The sequence below is a fragment of the Vombatus ursinus genome, unplaced genomic scaffold, assembly GCF_900497805.2.
Source record: "Vombatus ursinus unplaced genomic scaffold, bare-nosed wombat genome assembly UNPS02009173.1, whole genome shotgun sequence".
NCBI classification, from domain to species: domain Eukaryota; kingdom Metazoa; phylum Chordata; class Mammalia; order Diprotodontia; family Vombatidae; genus Vombatus; species Vombatus ursinus.
Genome location: NW_020948951.1, coordinates 10,518,774 through 10,538,070, shown reverse-complemented (window position 1 = coordinate 10,538,070; position 19,297 = coordinate 10,518,774). Strand labels below are relative to the sequence as shown.

Below are 19,297 nucleotides of genomic sequence, written 5' to 3'. Positions count from 1 at the left end.
AGGGCCCTGATCACCCCTTCTTACAATATAAAATGAAGAGAAAGATGAGTCTTCCTGATTCCAGGCCCGGTGCCCTATCCACTGTGCCACCTAGCTGCCCCTCCAAGATGGGCTGTGTTTATTTAAATAGCAAATCCACATACAGATGTGTCATGACACACTACACTTGCATCATGTTTAATCTTGAAGCATAAATATAGCTTTCAAAGTCTTAATTTGCTTTAGGGCTGAGATTACCTATTTTTTTTCAAATCTATGTCAATTTAATTTTGCTTTTCTCAGTATTCTCTCCTTTTCCCCTCTCCCGCATCTTGGCCTTCTTAGTAACAATGGTAAGAGGAAAAGAATAATTACTTTCCCTTCTTTTTCATTATCCATCTGCTCTGTCTTTTTCTTCATTCAGGGATCACTGAATGGGTGTTGCCTCAGTCAAACTGAGACTTGTTAAAGACTTTAGCTTGAAAAACCCAAAGTCTCCCACTGCATAGGGGCCATTTCCAGTTGTCCTGATCCATATCTGTCCATTGGACCCAGATGGCTCCAGAGGAGAAAGTGAGGCTGATGACTCTGCGCAACCCTTCCTCACTTAAATCCAATTCACTTGCATGCCATGGCATCACCTTCCTGATGTCATGGTTCTCTTTGAGAATGAAGGACAAACAGCAACCTTTTCTTTATAAGACTTCTCTGACTTCAATTTCTCCCACTCTATCTCTCTTTCCTGGATCACTTTCCTCCACTACAAAAGACTTTCTCAGAGAGGAGCCAAACAGGCAATCTTTCACTGGTCCCCATGACTATGGACTCTTGGATTGGCAATGAAGCCAAGAAGAACCAAGGAGATTAAATAATAGAGGGAAGAGAAAAGCATCTTCTGCTTTGGAGGTAGTAATATGGCCTTGGAATGTGCCTTGTCTGGCACATAGTAAGCACCTAATAAATGCTTGTTGATTGATTAATAGTTCTGGAAGGGACCTTAGAGTCATTTTGTCTAACCTCCTCATTTTACTGATGAAGACACTGAGGCCAAGAGATGATCCCAAGGTCATGTTGGTAATAAGTAGCAGAATCAGGGATGTGAACTAAGTGCTCATGACTCCAAGTTTAGCACTCTTTACTCACAGCAGAATGCTAAGTACAAGGCTGGGTGGAAGGTGCATATTCTATCTGCACTTAGTTATTTTTCCAGTTGACTGCTAAAGAGAATAGTCACTTTCAAGTTAGGTAAACATGGTTTTCTTATATTAAGAATATAAGTGAGAATTTGTCATAATAAATATATGTACACATACATACATATATTCATGCATGCATGTATGTATTTATATGTATACTCACATAAGATCAAAAGCTATTCCTCAATAGAGTGTTCACAGAACATGAAGACTTTCTCAAAAGTAAAATTGCAAACTGTTTACAATTCTATGAAAGAGCTCTAAAAAATCACTAATCATAAGAGAAATGCAAATTAACCCCCCAAAATGGCAAAGATGACTAAAGATAAAATAGTCAATATTGGAGGGGATGTAGAAAGACAGGAATGTTTTCAGTGGAGCTATGGATTGCTACAACCATTCTGGAGAGCAATATGCAACCAAATACTGAAAGGAGACCTTTTGTGATAGCAAAGAACTGGAAATAAAGTAGATACGTATGAACCAAGGAGTGGATAAATAAATCGTAACATATCAACATAAAAGATCATCGATGCTTTGTAAAAAAAAAAAAAAACGACAAACATGATTAATACAGAGAACCATGGAAAATTTCATAAGAACTGATGCAAACTGAAATAATCAGAAACAAAAAAATATGCAACAATGTCAATATATTACATTAGAAACAAAATTGTTCATTTTAGCACTTACAATTACTTTTTTTGTCAAGAACTCCTCTCCCTATTTATGGTTATGAAAAGTTTATGTTTTCCTGTTTCTTCAGTTTATTGAGAATATGACCTTTAATATCTGGGTTGTTTATCCATTGGTCTAAGCCTAATTTCTACAGCAGTTTTTGTTGAATAGTGAATTCTTGTCTCAGAAGCTAGCATTCTTGGGTTTATTGGGCACTGTGTTATTATGTTCAATTTGTATCCAACCTGTTTTACTGATCAACTTTTATATTTTTTAATCTGTACCAAATGCTTTTAATAATAACTGCTTTGTAGTAGAGTTTGAAATCTGGCATTTGAGGTCTCCCTCCTTCCCACTATTTTTCATTCTTTGCCTTGAGATTCTTCACCTTTTGTTCTTTCAGAAGAATTTTGTTATTATTTTGTCTAGTTTTATAAAGTATGCCTTGGTAGTTTGGCTTGATGCTGAATCCACAAATTTAGGTTGTATTGATTAGCAAATTAATTAAGTAGTATTGTATTATATTACCATGGCCCATCCATGAGCAATTGATTCTTCTTTAATCATTTATTTCTTCCTTCATTGCTATATAATGAGTTTTAACTTTTTTTCAGTACTTTCTTCCCCCAACATCTTCTCCTTAGGATCAAAGGTGAGGAAAGATCTGTATTTTCCTCTTCTTTATTCATCAGTTCTTTTTACTCCTTCTTGGGGCTGCCCTAACTTCAGCCTTCCCCTCCCCCCTCTTTGTCTTCCTTTGCCCTTGGATCACCTACCACAGAAAAGCTCCACATGGGGGAGCTTTCCTCTTCATTCCACACTGTACTCGAGGATCAAAAATTCTTAACTAAACAAATGTGGAAGAAACAAACATCACTATGTTTTGTCTAATGTCTATTGGATACATATTTATTACTATTAGGAGCAATTTCAGAGAGAGCTGTTGGACTGGCAAAATTTTTTTAACATTCAAAGATCTCTTATTACAAACAATTTCTAACTAGGAGATAAAGCATAAAATAAAGATATAAAATCAAAAGCAGTTAGGATGGATCATGAGTAGCTAGTAAGTACAAAGAAGAGTGATAAAGACAGAATATACAGTTGTCAAATACCATTTTAGAAGATCTTACAGTTACTGGAATTGGACACGCCATCTGTTCTGGTTCCCTGATCCTTCCCTCCGCTTTTTGGTTTGCTTCCCTGGCTTCCTCCAAGACTCATCTCAAGTCTTACCTTCTCCAAAAGGCTTTTCATGATTTCCCTCCTCCTCTCCCCAGCTACTAGGGCCTTTTCTTTTCAGAGAAAAGGATTTCTTGGATTTCTAGTTCATCTTGTTTTGCATGCAAGAAATACGGAGCATAAGGAAAAATAAGAGTGGAAGGGTAGAAGGAATTCACTGTTTCAAATCAGAAGTCTAACATTGGTCAGTATGGTTGGGAGGGTGGAGTTCACTCTCTAGTACTTAAACCTGTCCACTCTTTTCTCCCTTCTGGGAAGGGAAAGAGCTATCTTCCTTCCCAGGTTTCACTTATATTCTCCTTTGGTGGTGGTCTTGAGTGTCATCATTTTTTTATGGTCTCTGGCCTTTCCTCTCTGCTCTCTCCCTCCTTTCAAGAGATTTAATTAGCCATACTCTATTATTAGCTCATCCTTAACCTATAGGTGCTATAATGGCACTCAAGTTTACTTGGTCCCTTTCTCTGCTATTTGATGGAATATATATATATAGATATATAGATAGATAGATAGATAGATATATCCGATAATGAGCTAAGTAGTACAGCGGATAGAGTGCTATGCCTGGAGTCAGGTAGACCTGAGTTCAAATCTAGCCTCAGGCACTAGCTGTGTGACCCTGGCAAGTCACTTAACCCTGTTTGCCTCAGTTTCCTCATATTTTAAAATGAGCTGGAGAAGAAAATAGCAAACTACTCCAGTATCTTTCCCAAGAAAACCCCTGACTGGATCGCAAAGAGTTAGGCAGGACTGAAAAACATCTGAACCACAGCAAATATCAGATAAAAAAGTATTAATACAATCACAATAGGCCAGGGACCCCAGTTAGAGAAATTCTTACCATTTAGACAGAGGTTCAACTCTCTGCCAGATTTTAAATTTTCCATATTTCTAGTTTCTTAGCTTCTTTTTATTTGGGGTAAAATCAGGATACAGTAAATGTTTAGATTTTTGAAAAATGTGAGCAAATTATATTACAGTGCCTATATATAATTAGATAGTCATGAGAAGGAGAAACTGGGGAAAGAATAGATTTTTTTTTGGAACTTCCTTCAGTTCTGGAAGAGGTGATTATAACTGGCAGCTTCAGTTCAGGACCTGTGTTTCAACATGAAAACAGGGACATTGACAACCCACTTCAGTCCTCCCTTCTCTGATGCAGCTCAGCTCTCCTTTCCCTTTTTCTTTTCACCTTTTGCCCCTGTGTCATTCTTTCTTTCTATTTCTTCTCCTCAATCCTCAGTCGGGGGTGGTTTCTGTCTCCACCAAACTGCTGTGGCCGACTACTACAGTCTCCACCCCCACCCCACCCCCATAACCTCCTTCCCTGGTTGTCTCACTCTGCTCTCTCACAGATTTAAAAACACACAGGCATGACTCAAGTCTGCCTTCCGGCTCAGAGATGGCAATAGTCCAAATCATTCTCAGGGCTAAAAGGAAATATGTATCCTCATAAACTACAAAACCCAGGATTCCAGTCTGTTCTCAAACCCCTATTGCAAAAAGCTAAAGTGAAAGATTTGTGCTTTGGACTGGCTTGTTTTGAGTATGGTGTGGAATGAGAAGGAAAAAATTACTCTGTAACTCCTCTCTGAGAAAGTTTTCTGTAGTGGAAGAAAGTCCTCCAAGAAGGAGAATAGAATGGGGGGAAATGAAGTTGAAAAAGTCTTAATGAAGAAAAGAACAGAGCAGATGAATAAGGAAAAAGAAGGGAAAGTAATTTTTCTTCCCCTCTCACCTTTGTTTCTAAGGAAGCCAAGATGGGAAAGAAGAAGAGGGGAAAGAGAGAGTACTGAGAAAAATAAAATTAAATTGACATAGATTTGAAAAAAATAGGTAATCTCAACCTTCAGCAAATTAAGAATTTGAAAGCTATGATTATGGCTCAGGATTAAATATGATGCATGTGTAGTGTGTCATGACACATCTGTTTGTGAGTTTGCTATTTATATGTAGCCAGTCTTGGAGGGGCAGTTAGATGGCACAGTGGATGGAGCACCAGGCCAGGAGTCAGGAAGACTCATCTTCTTAAGTTCAAATCCTGCTTCAGAGACTTACTAGCTATGTGACCCTGGGCAAGTCACTTAATCCTGTTTGCCTCAGTTTCCTCATCTATAAAATGAGCTGGAGAAGTAAATGGCAAACCACTCCAGTGTCTTTGCCAAGAAAACCCCAAACAGGGTGGTGAAAAGTAAGAACAGGACTGAAAAACTACTGACCAACAACAAAAAGCCATGGTGGGGAGGAGACTGATCAACAGATGAACAATAAACTTGATTCTCAAAATGCGTGTACACACACACACACACACACACACACACACAAACACAAACACATTTGGAAAAGGGGCTTATGGGTAGAAGATATAGAAACCAAGCAGAGAGAAAGTTAGGAAAGTAGGAAGGAAGAGCAGCAGAAGTCATTCCAAGCAAGAGAGGAGAATATAGAAGCATAGAGAGAAGGCAACTACTATAGCTACCATGAATCCAGAGCAAGGACAGGGCATGCGGGAAGACTGGTGAACAGCTGCTTAAAGTTAAGCCAGGCGGGCCTGTCAGAGGGTTTGGATGGAGCCTGGAGTCCCTCCCACCTCTTAGCAAAGTCACTGGTCTCTTTTCTCATTAGCCAGGTGAGCCAGCTGGTTTATTCCTTTCAATGTGAATTTTATTTATCCATCAATGAGGAGCTTTCAATGTGAATTTTATTTATCCATCAATGAGAAGCTAATGCTGGGGTCCACAAGGTCAAGGAACACTTGTTCTTCCCTGGTCTGCATGTAGATATTTGGTTTACCCAATTCTAAATCAAAAAAACTGCTTTAGGGTCAAATTCAAAGAAATTTGAAATTCACATTTCCAGCATCTAAACCTTCTAAAATGTTTCATTCACTAAAGTCATTAACCCAACATACGTCTTCCCAACACACACTTAGAGTCAAAAGATGATTTCTTTCCTAAAGTAAAATATCTTGCTTTGCTCCGTTAAAGCCTGCAGTTCTTGCCATCTTACAATATTATTTGTAGGGGTATATGAATTCTGAATAGATTGCCAGGTTTGTACAGTCCAATATCAGTTTTATACTTTGCCGAATGAATTCTGATTCTAAATTACCTCCAAGCTCACAGGTTCTATCTGAACCACACATTTCATCTTCCTAGAACAAAGAACACAGTCTCTTTTATCTTCTTATTTGTAAGCATTAGATAAAATACACACACACAGCTTAGCATTTCTGCTCCCTAATGAGGTTTTATGGTAAATTCAAGTTGCCTAAGGAACCTGTCTCTATTAAGAAGGGCTTTCTTTTCACATACTCATTGATTCATTAACCCCTACCCTGGGGTCCTGGAGATGACATTATTAATAGAAATCAGATTGAGGCTTGCAAGTCCAGAATTCATCAAAAAGGGATGAGGTAACAAAGGTACTCAATGTACAATACAAATTTGTAGGGACATGTAATTTATTCTCCCCCTCCCCACAGAGAAAGAATATTGAACATAAAAGAATCTCAGCACACATTAACAGAATGACTACAACGTAATTCAGTAACAACACATAACCATTGATAACAATTGTCTCAGAGGCTAATATTTAAGCATCTGGAGGCGGGGAATAGAGGAAAATACTGGACCTGTAATTGGGAAGACCTGAAATCATATCCCTCCTCAGGCACTTAATTGGCTTCTGAGATCTAGAGCTACGTTTCTATGATGTCTTCAGTGTATGGAGAGAGGTGAGGCAGCTCCCCAAAAGAGGTCAAAAAGCCCAGCCTTTGCCACCCCTTCTTCAAGGCACATGTCTCAGAGCTCCTGTCCTAGTGTGGAGGCCAGAACTGTCATCGCAGCTCTAGATGACCACCTCTCATATTTAATCAAACCCAAGCCCTTCATGAGCCTTTACTGAGGCATCTTGGTTACACAGTGGATGGAATGCTGAATGTGGAGTCAGGAAGACCTAAGTTCAAAACCTGTTTCAGAACCTTGCTTGGCTGAGTGATGGGAGGCAACTGACAACCTCAGTTTCTCATCTGTAAAATTAAAATAATACTATCTCCTATCTCACAGAGTTGTTTTGAGGACCAAATGAGATAAAATATATACAACATTTTGTAAACTTTAAAGCACCACTCAAATGCTAGTTAATATTATTAAGCCTCATCAGAAAATTAAGGAGGTTTTCAATACCACTAATCAGTCATTTTAAATTATACCTGATTCGAGACTGTCTAATCTAATGCCAATCTTAGGTCAGTCTTCTTTTCAGTAGCTGTCCTCTGTTGCAAAAGCTTCATTTTCTAGTAGCCCATTCTTGCCACCATCAGAAATGCAACTAAATGCTTCAGTGGGTGCTGCCACTGCTGAGTTTGTAGACCACTGGACCTTTCAAACTCACAAAGTTACATATTCAAGGAAAGGAAACACAAAAGAGAAAGAGCCCAACGCTAGGGATAGGCTTACCTAGGCAATACATATGCTCAAGGCTGCACAAGGCCAGGCGGGAGATAGAGGCAATCACTCTTTCCTACAACTGACTCTTGGGATGCAGCTCAAAACAGTCTACACCTCTTTGTAGCCAGAGAGAAAGAGAAGCAGAGGGACAAGGCAGTCCCTTTTGTACAACCACTGAGTTACCAGATCCTCTGACTCAGCAGCCAATTCAGGAACTCTTCATTATATCTTTGATTGATGATTCATACACAGTCAGAAGCAGTTACATACACACACACACACACACACACACACACACACACACACTTCCACATGATGGCCTAAAATCAGGAAAGGTGTCAGAGCATGCTTCATGAGGGTGAGAAAGAAGATCCTCAACTACTTTTACTGCATATAAAACCTGATAGCCAGCAGAAACGTTAAGCTGTGTGCATTTTATCTACTGCCTACAAATAAAGAGAAGATAAGAGAGACTATGTGTTCTTTATTCTAAGATGAAATGTGTGGTTCAGATAGAACTTGTGGGCTTGGAACTAATTTAGAACAAGAATCCCCTTGGCAAAGTGTAGAGCATAGTTTAGGGCTTTGTAAGCCTGGCAATGCACCCAGAATCCATATAGCTCTACAAATAAAATTGCAAGCTGGTAAGAAGCTCAGGCTGTAATAGAACAATGGAAGGCATTTTACTTGAGGAAAGAAATCATCAAGCTTTTGACTCTGCACATATGAGGTGGAAAGAAACATGTTGGGATAACAACTTCAGTAAAAGAAAATGTTTAGAAAGTTTGGGTTACCAAATTTCTTCGAATTTGTCACTAAAGTAGCAACAAATTTTTATTTAGAATCAAGGTTTATGATCATGTCTAATAATTATTAACATTAATCTTTTTAATCATGTCTAGTTATCATGTGAGATACATCATAACATAAAGATTATTTGTCAAAATTTCCATAAATTTTTATGAACTTGTTCACTAGAGTACAGATGTGTCTGGGTGGAAAATGTGAAACCTGCTTTGGGTCAAAAGATAATTTGGCAAAAGTAATTACCATTTTTAGACCGTAGATCTATAAGGAATCACAGGAGCCCTTCATTTTCTAGATGAGGAAAAAGAATTCCAAGGGGGTTAAGTGACTTTGGCCGAGATTGTACAGGATTAAGTGACAGAGGTGAGATTCTCTGACTCCAGAATTTGTGTTCTTGCCACTGAACCATTCTGGCAGAATTCAGTTATTACTTAAAGATTTGGTGCAAGTCAAATGGGATATAAATTCACTTTTGACATGACTCCAATTGGAGCTGTTTCATCGATGCTTGGAACTTAAATATGAGTTTATATCAATGCTATTTGGCATATACACTGAATTTCATGCCTTTTTCTCTGTGGTGGGATTCTAGATTCATCCACGTGTACTGTTTTGGGGATCTCAGACATCAAATAATTTTTACTCTTGCTCCCAGATTGCATTAAAGATCTATCCCCATCTTCCTCCATTCCCAAGAACCTAGAATAGAGGAGAAGTGGAATGGAGAGGACAGGCTATTCTGTCTTACTCTTTCTCTAGTTGCTTCTTTTTGTCTTGGAAGCAGGGATTTTGTGTTGTTTTATTTAAGCTGTCTCCTTCTTTCTTTTTCTGGCTGGGAATGAACTTGGGTACAACCTCTCTCTCTCTCTCTCTCTCTCTCTCTCTCTCTCTCTCTCTCTCTCTCTCTCTCTCTCCTCTCTCCTCTCTCCTCTCTCCCCTCTCTCCTCTGTCCTCTCTCTTTCATTTCTCCTTCTCTCCTCTCTCCTCCTTTCCCTCACCTCTACTCCCCTTCCCACTCTCCCCTCTCCCCTCCTTTCCACTCCTCTCATCTTTTTTCCTCTCTTCTCTCCTCTTGTCTCCTCCTCCTCTTTGCTAGTTGAGTGATGCCTGAGCAAGTTACATCTTCTTTCAGGCTCTGTTTCCTCATCTGTAAAATGAGGATAATAATAGCACCTATCTTCCCAAATGGCTGTGAGGATAAAAACAGGTACTTTGTAAAGTACTTTGCAAACCTTAAAATGCCATATAAGTGATTATTATTGTTATTGTTAATAATAATATGTAATAATTAATATTAAAGTTCTTAAGAGCTCCAATACTTTCTAGCAAGAACAGTCCAATAGCACCTTGGAGAATGTATTTTAATGCTCTGAACCATCTTTACAGAGATGTTGTCACTACAAATTGCATCCTTTGCTTCTGTGTCCAATAGTCCTTTGATGTATACATGTCTTTTCTTGTTCATAAATATTATTCTTGTTCATTGTCCTTACATATTTTTCTTATTGGCTGGGGAGATGGGGTGATTTACTATTAGAAGTTACTGAAGTTGTTTCTCATGCAAAATAATTGCTTTTTTAGACTAATGTTCATTTTGTTGTTGTTGTAATATTCATTGCATCTCTCACATCTGACCCTTCTCTCCACTCACCCAGGCACCACCCTAGTTCAGACCCTTATCATCTCTCCCCTAGATTATTGTAACAGCCTCCTAATTGGCCTCCCTGCCTCAAGTCTCTCCCCACTCTAGTCCATACTACACTACTAGACAAAGTGGTTTTTCTTAAACACAAATCTAATCATGTAATTCTTCTACTCAGTCAACTCTAGTGGTTTCCTATTGCCTTGAGAATAAAAATACAAACTCGTCTGTTTAGCTTTTAAACATCTAAATAATCCGGCCCCAATCTATCTTTCCAGCCTCATTGGCCAATACTTTCCCTCTAGTACTTTGTGATATAGCCAAACTGGCCTTCAATCTGTTCCTCACAAATTACATTCCATCCCTCATCTCCAGGCCTTTGCACTAGACATCCCACAGGCCTAGAATTTTTCTTCCTCATCTCTGCCTTACAAAGCCCTTTTTTTCCTTTAAGACACAACTTAAGCAGCATCTTCTGCATGAAGTCTTTATGGATTCTCCCCATTAATGCACTCTCATCTAAATTACCTTGTATTTAACCATTTTACACATTTGTATTTATCAACTTTATATTGATGCTATATATATTTTACATATACTTATTGTCTTCCATATTTGAATATAAGCTCTTGGCAAGCAAAGATTATTTTATTCTTTGCATTTTTATCCCTAGCACCTAACACAGTATCTAGCATAATGTAAGTACTTAATAAATACTTGTTGATTGGTTTATTTGATAGACCATTATTTTGTACATCTTTCAACTAAAATTTCCCCATATGATCAATGAATATAAATATATATATATATACAGATATAGATATAGATATATTACAGGATCTACATTTCCATTTTCTTTTTTTTGTGAGGCAATCAGGGTTAAGCGACTTGCCCAGGATCACACAGCTAGTAAGTGTCTGAGGCTGGATTTGAACTCAGGTCCTCCTGACTCCAAGGCTAGAGCTCTATCCATTGCACCACCTAGCTGCCCCTCATTCCCATTTTCAAAGAAAAAATAGTGAGGTAGTGAAATGCTGGATAGCATATACCTAGACAAACTATTATCAAAACTAAAAGAACCCAAGTTTTCAAGACTCTAAAGGATTGGCCTTATAGTTTCCCTCACTTGTCTATCTCAGAGGATAGGAGTTTTATAAAATGTTGTTTCAATTCTTTTATTTTGTCTCCTGTGGATGAACTAGCTGTCTCTGTTCTTCTTCCTGCATTGGAAGTGTCATTATGGCTTCCAAGATACTGAATATAGGTATGCAGCTTTCTCCCTCCTCTTTTCTATTCAGCTTAATAGTCTTTGGATTAAATTTGCAAGAATTTAGGCAAATCCATTTTTCCCAGTTTTCTCATGAGGTGCACTCTATCCCTGGCCAAGAGCCCATAATGCCTCTATTTTTAGGCCTGATATGGAAATCTAAAATAATATTGCAGACACTGTCTTCTTATTACATACAATTAAGAGTTGATGAAATTATTTCTCATGTAATTATTCGATTGAACTAATCGTTTTAAACATCATTTCTACCTTCACATGTCCTATAGCTGACCCTTTCTCTCAACTCACAAAACTACCACCTACATAAAAACCCTCATCACCTCTCACCCAGATTATTGCAAATAAAACCCCTTCTGCCTCAAGTGTCTTCCCACTCTAGTCACTGCTTCTAGTAATATATACACTCTGGCCCTATTCCTATCTAGTCAACAACCCAGATACATTCTCATCTGATATTATCTTGTCATTACTTCAAAAAGAGGGAGGGAATTGTCTAGGCTGAGCTCATACACACACACACACACACACACACACACACACACACACACACATGCACATACACACGCACACACACAAATATCATGCACAATACAAAATTCACCTTATTTACTTTCTGGAAGCAAAATCTTCGGTCTTTAGCATTCTTGTCAGTAGTTCTTATGACTAGTTCCCCTAAATGAAATTTCCAATTGAGTGTCTTTCAATGGACTGGGATAATGTGTGAGTTCCCTATCATTGAATGAGATCATGGGATAATTTTTCTGATGAGGTAACCAAGGCCCAAAGAGATTATGACTTACTCAAGATCACATAGCTTCAAATCTAAATCTTCTTATTCCCAATCCAACACACTGGCCACTATGCCACAATTTCACGAATGTTATTTGGAGGATTTCAACATCATGGAAGAAGCTACAAGAGGGAACCTTGAATATCCCTTCTAACTCTAACTAAGATGGTGTGATTTTAGAAAAACGAGAAAGAAACAACAGCAATAAAAATAATGATGGTAAAATTAATAAATACTTTATGTTTGTAACCTCTACCATTGTCTTCCTATGGTGGAGATGACAAAGGATTTCTGAAGGCTATATCAACTGAAAACAAGTTGTTTCAGATCTCACCAAACTTGAAAGGTTTGAGGATGGGTTCAGGGACAGTCTGTAGTTTTAAAGATCAGTTTAATTAAGTACAAAGAGATTCATCCCCAGCAGGATGACTAACAGGTGACAAATATTTTTAATCTCCTACCCCTCATGAAGACCATCTATTAAAATATGGAAAGAATATAAGCAAAGATGGTGGAGGGAACCTCCCTAGTAACAAAATCTAAGATCAATTTTCTCTCGTTTCCTTCCTAAACAGAATGTAATCAATCAATCAACACAAAAGCAATAAACGCTTACTTTGTGCCATACACTGTGTTAAGCAGTGAGGATAAAAAGGTCAAAAGAACCTCTGCCTTCAAGGAGCTCACAGTCTAATGGGGGAGACAATAGATAAACAAGTACATACAAAATTTATACAGAGAAGATAGGAAGTAATCTCAGAGGGAGAAATTTCAATTGAATGAGGAGGTCAGAGCCACATTGAAGAGGTTTTAGAAGAAAGTAAAAGGAACTTTAGCTAAGAGGGAGAGATATAGAATGATCACTAGCAGGAGGGTAGTAGGATCAAGTGAGGACTTTTTAAGAATTGAAGAGACATGAGTGTGTTTGTAGACAGCAGGAAAGGAGGAAACAAGCATCTATTAGGTGCCTACTATGTTCTATGCACTGTACTCAGTGCTTTATAAATAGTATCTCATCATTTGATCCTCATAACAATCCTATAAAGTAAGTACTATTATTATCCCCATATCACAGTTGAGGAAACTGAGCAAGACAGAGGTTATGTAACTTGCCCAGGGTCATACAACTAGTTAAGTATCTGTAGCTGGATTTGAACTCAGATCTTCCTGACTCCTGACTTTAGCCATTGAACCACCCAGATGCCTTTTAGTGGCTAGGAAGAGATTAAGGATTAGAAGAGAAGGACCAGTGAGGAGACAGTGAGAAAAATTGGTAGGAGAGGATGGGAAGGAATGGGATCAAGGGTGCATGTGGTGAAGTTGGCCTTGGCATTTCATTCAAGATGGGAGAGAAGGAAGACATAGTGGAAAAATATGTCTGACTGATCAGAGATAAGGAGAAGGGGGGAAAGGGCTCCAATTTTTTGGTGTCGTATGAGGCACAATCCTCAGCTGAGAGGTTGGGGGAGGAGGAGCTGTGGGAGTCTTAAGGAGGAATAAAAAGATTTGGAATAGCCAGTATGGTGAGTGGGAAGATGAGTGGATTAGGGAAGTATAAAAGGACTCCTTGCTTCAGAGAAGGATCAGTGAAGATTATGTAACATTACACAACATATGTCTGCAGTGGATAAGTGCAAAGACACCATCAACATATTGGCCAGTACCGTGTTTGACTATAGTACTGCCTAAAGCCCATCTCTTAAGTCATGGAAGGGATGGTATCAGAGTTTGTGGAAGAAGGGACCAAGCTTCTCTCCTTTCTTTCCAAAATGAAACTCTTTTTTCATAGGTGGAGAAACCGAGGCCTGGAGGAAGTAAAATAACTTGTTCAAGGTTATATAGATTGTAAAACACCAAATCCAGGTTTCATAGAGGCAGCTAGGTGGCACAGTGGATAGAGGGCTGGGCCTAGAGTTAAATCTAGCCTCTCAGACACTTATTAGCTCCATGACCCTGAGCAGGTCACTTAATCTCCATCTGCCTCAATCTTCTCAACTTTATTTTTAATTAATTAATTTTTAGTTTTCAACATTCACTTCCATAAGATTTTGAGTTCCAAATTTTCTCCCCATCTCTCCCCTCCCCCCACCCCAAGACAGCATGCATTCTGAAGACCCCCTTGCCCCAATCTGCCCTCCCTTCTATCACCTCCTCCTTCTCTTATCTCTGTCTCTCTGTCTCTGTCTCTGTCTCTGTCTCTCTTGGAGAGGGGAAAGGGAGAGAGAAAGGGAAAGAGAGAGAAAGAGAAGGAAGAGGAAGGGGGGAGGAAAGGAGGGAGAGAAAGAGCCAAAAGAGCATAAGCCTGGAGAGCCCTGGGCATCATATTTGGAATCCAAGATTTCTAACAGCCAGGTATTTGGTCATAACAAATAATAGCACATTTCCAGGTCCAGGGCTATTCCCCATCACTAAGAGGAGGTTGGTCTGCTAATGAGTCTCCTTAAGGCATCCTTTATATCCTTGTTTCTCAAGCTATAGATGAAGGGGTTCAGCATGGGAGTGATCACTGCATACATCACTGAGGTGATTGAGTTCTTCCAGGATGAGTGGGCAGTTGAGCTCAAGTACACTCCAAAAACTGTGCCATAGAATAATGAAACAACACACAGGTGAGACCCACAGGTTGAAAAGGCTTTATGCTTTCCTCCAGGTGATGGGACTTTCAGTATGGAAGAACAAATCTTAGTATAAGAGAAAAGGATCCCTGCAAGGGGGGCAACACCCAGCAAGGTGGTTACAAAATACATCAAGATGTTATTGATGAAGGTGTCAGAACAAGACAGTTTCAGAACCTGAGAAAGATCACAGAAGAAATGTGGGATGTGACGGTCTTTGCAGAAGGAGAGGTGTGTTGCCATCATGCTGTGGAGGAGGGAGAATAGAAGACTTACAGTCCAAGACAACAGGACCAGCAGGCCACAGAGTTGTGGGCTCATGATGGACACATAGTGCAGAGGGTGACAGATGGCCACAAAGCGGTCATAGGCCATCACAGTAAGGAGCAAATTGTCCATACAGGTAAAAACTATGAAGAAGTACATCTGGGCAAGGCAGCCAGCATAGGGGATGGCCTTGGTGTGCATCAGGATGTTTTCCAGCATCTTAGGGACAGTAGTGGATACCAAGCACAAATCCACAAAGGACAGGTTGGAGAGAAAGAAGTACATGGGGGTGTGGAGGTGGGAGTCAGAGCCAATGGTCAGCATGACAAAAAGGTTCCCAACTATAGTGACCATATATATGCCCAAGAACAGTCCAAAGAGGGGTATTTCTTGCTCTGGCTTCTCAGAAAATCCAAGAAGGAGGAATTCTGAGTCATGTGTATGGTTTACTGGTTCCATGTGGAGAATAGTTCTGCGGGAAAGAAATGGAAGAACAGGAAATGGAAATACAGACATTCTTTGTTCACATAATGAAGAGAATCTAGGACAGGGACTTAGATTTCGATTACAGATCCACCACTAACCACCTTATGATCTCGAGCAAGTTGCTTCTCTCAGTCTCAACTTCTTCACCTAAAAATGAAGGCACTGGATTAGGTAATACCAAGGTCCCTTCCAGTTCGTGCATCCTATGAATTCCAGTAACTACATTTATAGCATGGTATTATATAATGTAACAATATATAAGTGAAATCACCAAAACTGCTTTTAGCATCAGCACCCTTTGACCTAATAAATGTATTCTGGGGCCAGAGCTTGTTGTATCAAGTTTCAAGAGCCCTCCATGAGAAGGGCAGTAATATGGCAGAACAGTGGGGTGGGTTCATTTTAACAGGACTGAGAGGCAAGAAACAAGTAGAGCAGGGGTCCGTAACCTTGCTGAGCAATGGACCTACTTGGTATATGGTGGAGCCTATGGACCTCTTCTCAGAATAATTTTTAAAAAATAATTGAAGAAAATGTTAAATTTCAGTTAGAAATTGGGGAAACGAAGATGTAATTGTTCTCATCCAAGTTCACGTACCCCATGAAATCTATCCAAAAACACCCTCCAACCCCCACAAGGAGACAATGGATCCCCGCTTAATCATTCCTGAAATAGAGGGTCTTTTAAAGCATGACCCATTATTATAATAGAAGCATAATAATGACTTACTTTGATAATGAGCAAAGCAGGCAGAGACCAGAAGTTGGAAAAATGAACAAAATCATGAAATCAAAGTCAACTCTGCTTCAATCTTAGATCTAGAGAACGAAGCAATGATGGTAGAGCCCAAGGTTCATGCCAAAGTCCAGTAATGCAGACGTTTGACGGTTTGGCTCAAACAATGCATACGTTATGCAGACATTTTCAGAGGGCCAAGTCAAGTCAATAAGGATTTATTAAGCACCTATTATGTGTCAAGCACAGTGCTAAGTTCTAGGTAGAATGAGAATCAAAGCATGGAAATTATGGGGTAAATTTGGCACCGTTATCAGGGAGAAATTTCTAACAAGTATATCTGTCCATTAAATGAATAAGCCTCCTAAGGATGTCATGAGTTCCTCATCACTGGAGGTCTTCAAGCAGAAACTAAATGAACATTTGTCAGGGGCACTATCTGTCTGCCAGGTTTGAAACACTGATGTTATCTTTGATTCCTCCTTCCCCTTAATAATAATAATAGCTAGAATTTCTATAATGATTTAAAATTTGCAAAGTACTTTTAAAATATTATCTCACTTGATCCTCACAACAACTCTGGGAGGCAGATACTGTTATGATCTCCACTTTACAGATGAGGAAACTGAGGCAGACGGGGAAGGAAGTGACTTGCTCAAGGTCACATTTGAACTCAGACCTTTCTGACTCCAAGCCCACATTCTATCCACTGCACTACCTAACTGTTATAGGGAAATCTCCATTAACTGATACATAGTAAAATACGAAAAAGCAAAAGAACAATATTTGCAAAGTGACTAAAACAATGTACGTGAACAGATCCTTCAAGGGAAGTTAAAAGCCAAGTAATGGAAAACCAGTGAAGAAGGTCCAGCAGAGGAGATGATAAAGTATTCCTCCTCCCTCACTACAAAGAGGTAGAGGATGGTTAGGTGACAATATTGCATCCATTGTCTGATAACAGCCTGTATTCAATGCTTTTACTTAATTTTTTTTCTTTGTCAGATAGGAGGGTTCCTTCTGGATCTAGGGTGAGAAGAAGCCTTTCCTAGTCCCCCTTAATCTTAGTGCCCTTCCCTTTGAGACTACACCTCCTAAATTATACTAAATCCTCTCCCTGCACCACCACCACCATTAGACTATGAGCTCCTTGGGGGCAGGGACTACATTTTTCCTCTTTCTCTGTCTTTCTTTGGGCACTTAGCACAGTGCCCAGCACATCTGTTTGCTGTTGTTCAGTTGTTTTCAGATGTGTCTGACTCTGTGACCCCATTTGGGGTTTTCTTGGCAAAGATGTTGGAGGAGTTTGCCATTTCCTTCTCCGGCTCATTTTACAGATGAAGAAACTGAGGCAAACAGGATTAGGTGACTTAGTCAGGATCACACAGCTAGTAAGTGTCTGAGGCCAGATCTGAACTCAGGAAGATGAATCTTCCTGACTCGAGGCCCAGTACCATATCTATCCAATGAACCTGCCCAGCATATAGTAGGCACTGAATAAATACTACTTGATTGTCTAAAATGACTGTCATGTAAAGATAAAAGGCATCAATAAAGTGTATTTTTAAATGTCTAAGAGTTGAAGAGACTTTAGAGTTTAGATTCTCAGAACCAGAAGAGATCTTCCAGCAAAAAAAATGTCAGAGCTGGAAGGAGCCTTAAGGATCTTCTTTCTCTCCAACTCCCTCTTTTTATGCCTACAGAAAGTCATCCCCAAAGACGGGCTATAGTTTGCTCATCATCTCAAGTGGTGAGTTAGTCACAAAGCCAAGACCAGAGCCCAGGTCTTAGGATCATACATCTAGAGCTGTCAGCAGGGATATGCTGGAGCCAGCTCATACCAGCTTACAAGAACTAATTGTTAAATTTTCAATATGAGCATTTAGAGTTCAGAAATCATCAGAGTTAAGTGCTGCAAATCAGAGCTTGACTTACCATTTTCTTGATTATCTAGACTTAAGAAAGTGATGGAGAAAATGTTAATAATACAAGTGAAAAGTGTGTAGTATATGCATTTTTTTCATAGACCTGGTTGTTAAAGATTGACCAGCACACCCCTGGCTATAAGAGACTTTAGCGGTTCTGTATGTATTCCAACTCCCTGACTTTATACATTTTGTACGTGAAGAAATATAGGTTAGGTGACTCCCCCAAGTTCACAAAGGTAATACCTATCATGGCTATTTTATTCTCAGTACTCTCTAGAGCACTGACTCTGAAGTCAGAAAAATCAGGTTCAAATCCCACCTCAAACATCAATTATTTGCCCTTGGATAAATCACTTAATTTCCCTCAGCATCAGTTTCCTCATGTTTAATAATAATAATGAAAATAATACTAATAGCTAGCAATCATATAGCACTTTAAGGTTTTCAAAACACTGAATGTATTATGTCATTTAATCCTCACAACAACTTCAGGAAGTAGGTGCTTTTTTTACTCCTATTTTACAGATGAGAAAACTGGTATATACAGAGATTAAGTAATATGCCCAAGGTCACACAGCTAGTGTTTGAGGCAAGATTTGAACTCGGTCCTTCCTAGTCTAAGTCCTACACTCTTACCCACTGTACCACCTTCCAGTTCTGGATCTATGAGTCTGTGATTTTAATACTGTTCATTTCCCATAGCCCCATTCTGTGCCTACCACTAAGTTGGACAAGCTGGGATAAACACACTGGAAGACCAGCCACAATCTTTTGGCCCACAGTGTTCAGTTCATCAAGGTTTTCTCTTGAACCTGTCAACCTAATATTCCTCTTTCCTTCCATTAGAATTCCCAGTCTAGCATACCACATTGGAGCCTCCATACTCAAAAGGGATACTTTTGGAAAATGAGACCCTGAATGCCGGTGAAGGCAACAACCCTCTGCCTCTTTAAGAGGCTTGCCATCACTTCTCTGAAGCACTTGGACAGCCCCACCACCCAATTCCTGCCCTTCCTCTCATTCTGAGGCCTTCTCATACCTTCTCCTTGCCACGGTACCTAGGAAATCTCCCTCCTAGTTTCTAGATTCCTATCTAGAGTTCTGCCTCGGCTCATAGGAAATGCTCTCTGTTTCCCCATCAGCTTCCTTTAAGGGAGAGAATCCTTCCTTCCACTTCCCACACTCATCTCCCCAG

The 19,297-nt window shown here is 39.4% G+C and overlaps 1 protein-coding gene across 1 annotated transcript; it reads right to left on the bottom strand.

Moving 5' to 3' along the window:
• Positions 1–14,478: 14,478 nt before the first annotated feature.
• Positions 14,479–15,411, bottom strand: LOC114035157 (olfactory receptor 7C1-like). The gene has a single exon (XM_027851166.1). The coding sequence runs from the start codon at positions 15,409–15,411 to the stop codon at positions 14,479–14,481; it is 933 nt and encodes a 310-aa protein (XP_027706967.1).
• Positions 15,412–19,297: the final 3,886 nt, after the last annotated feature.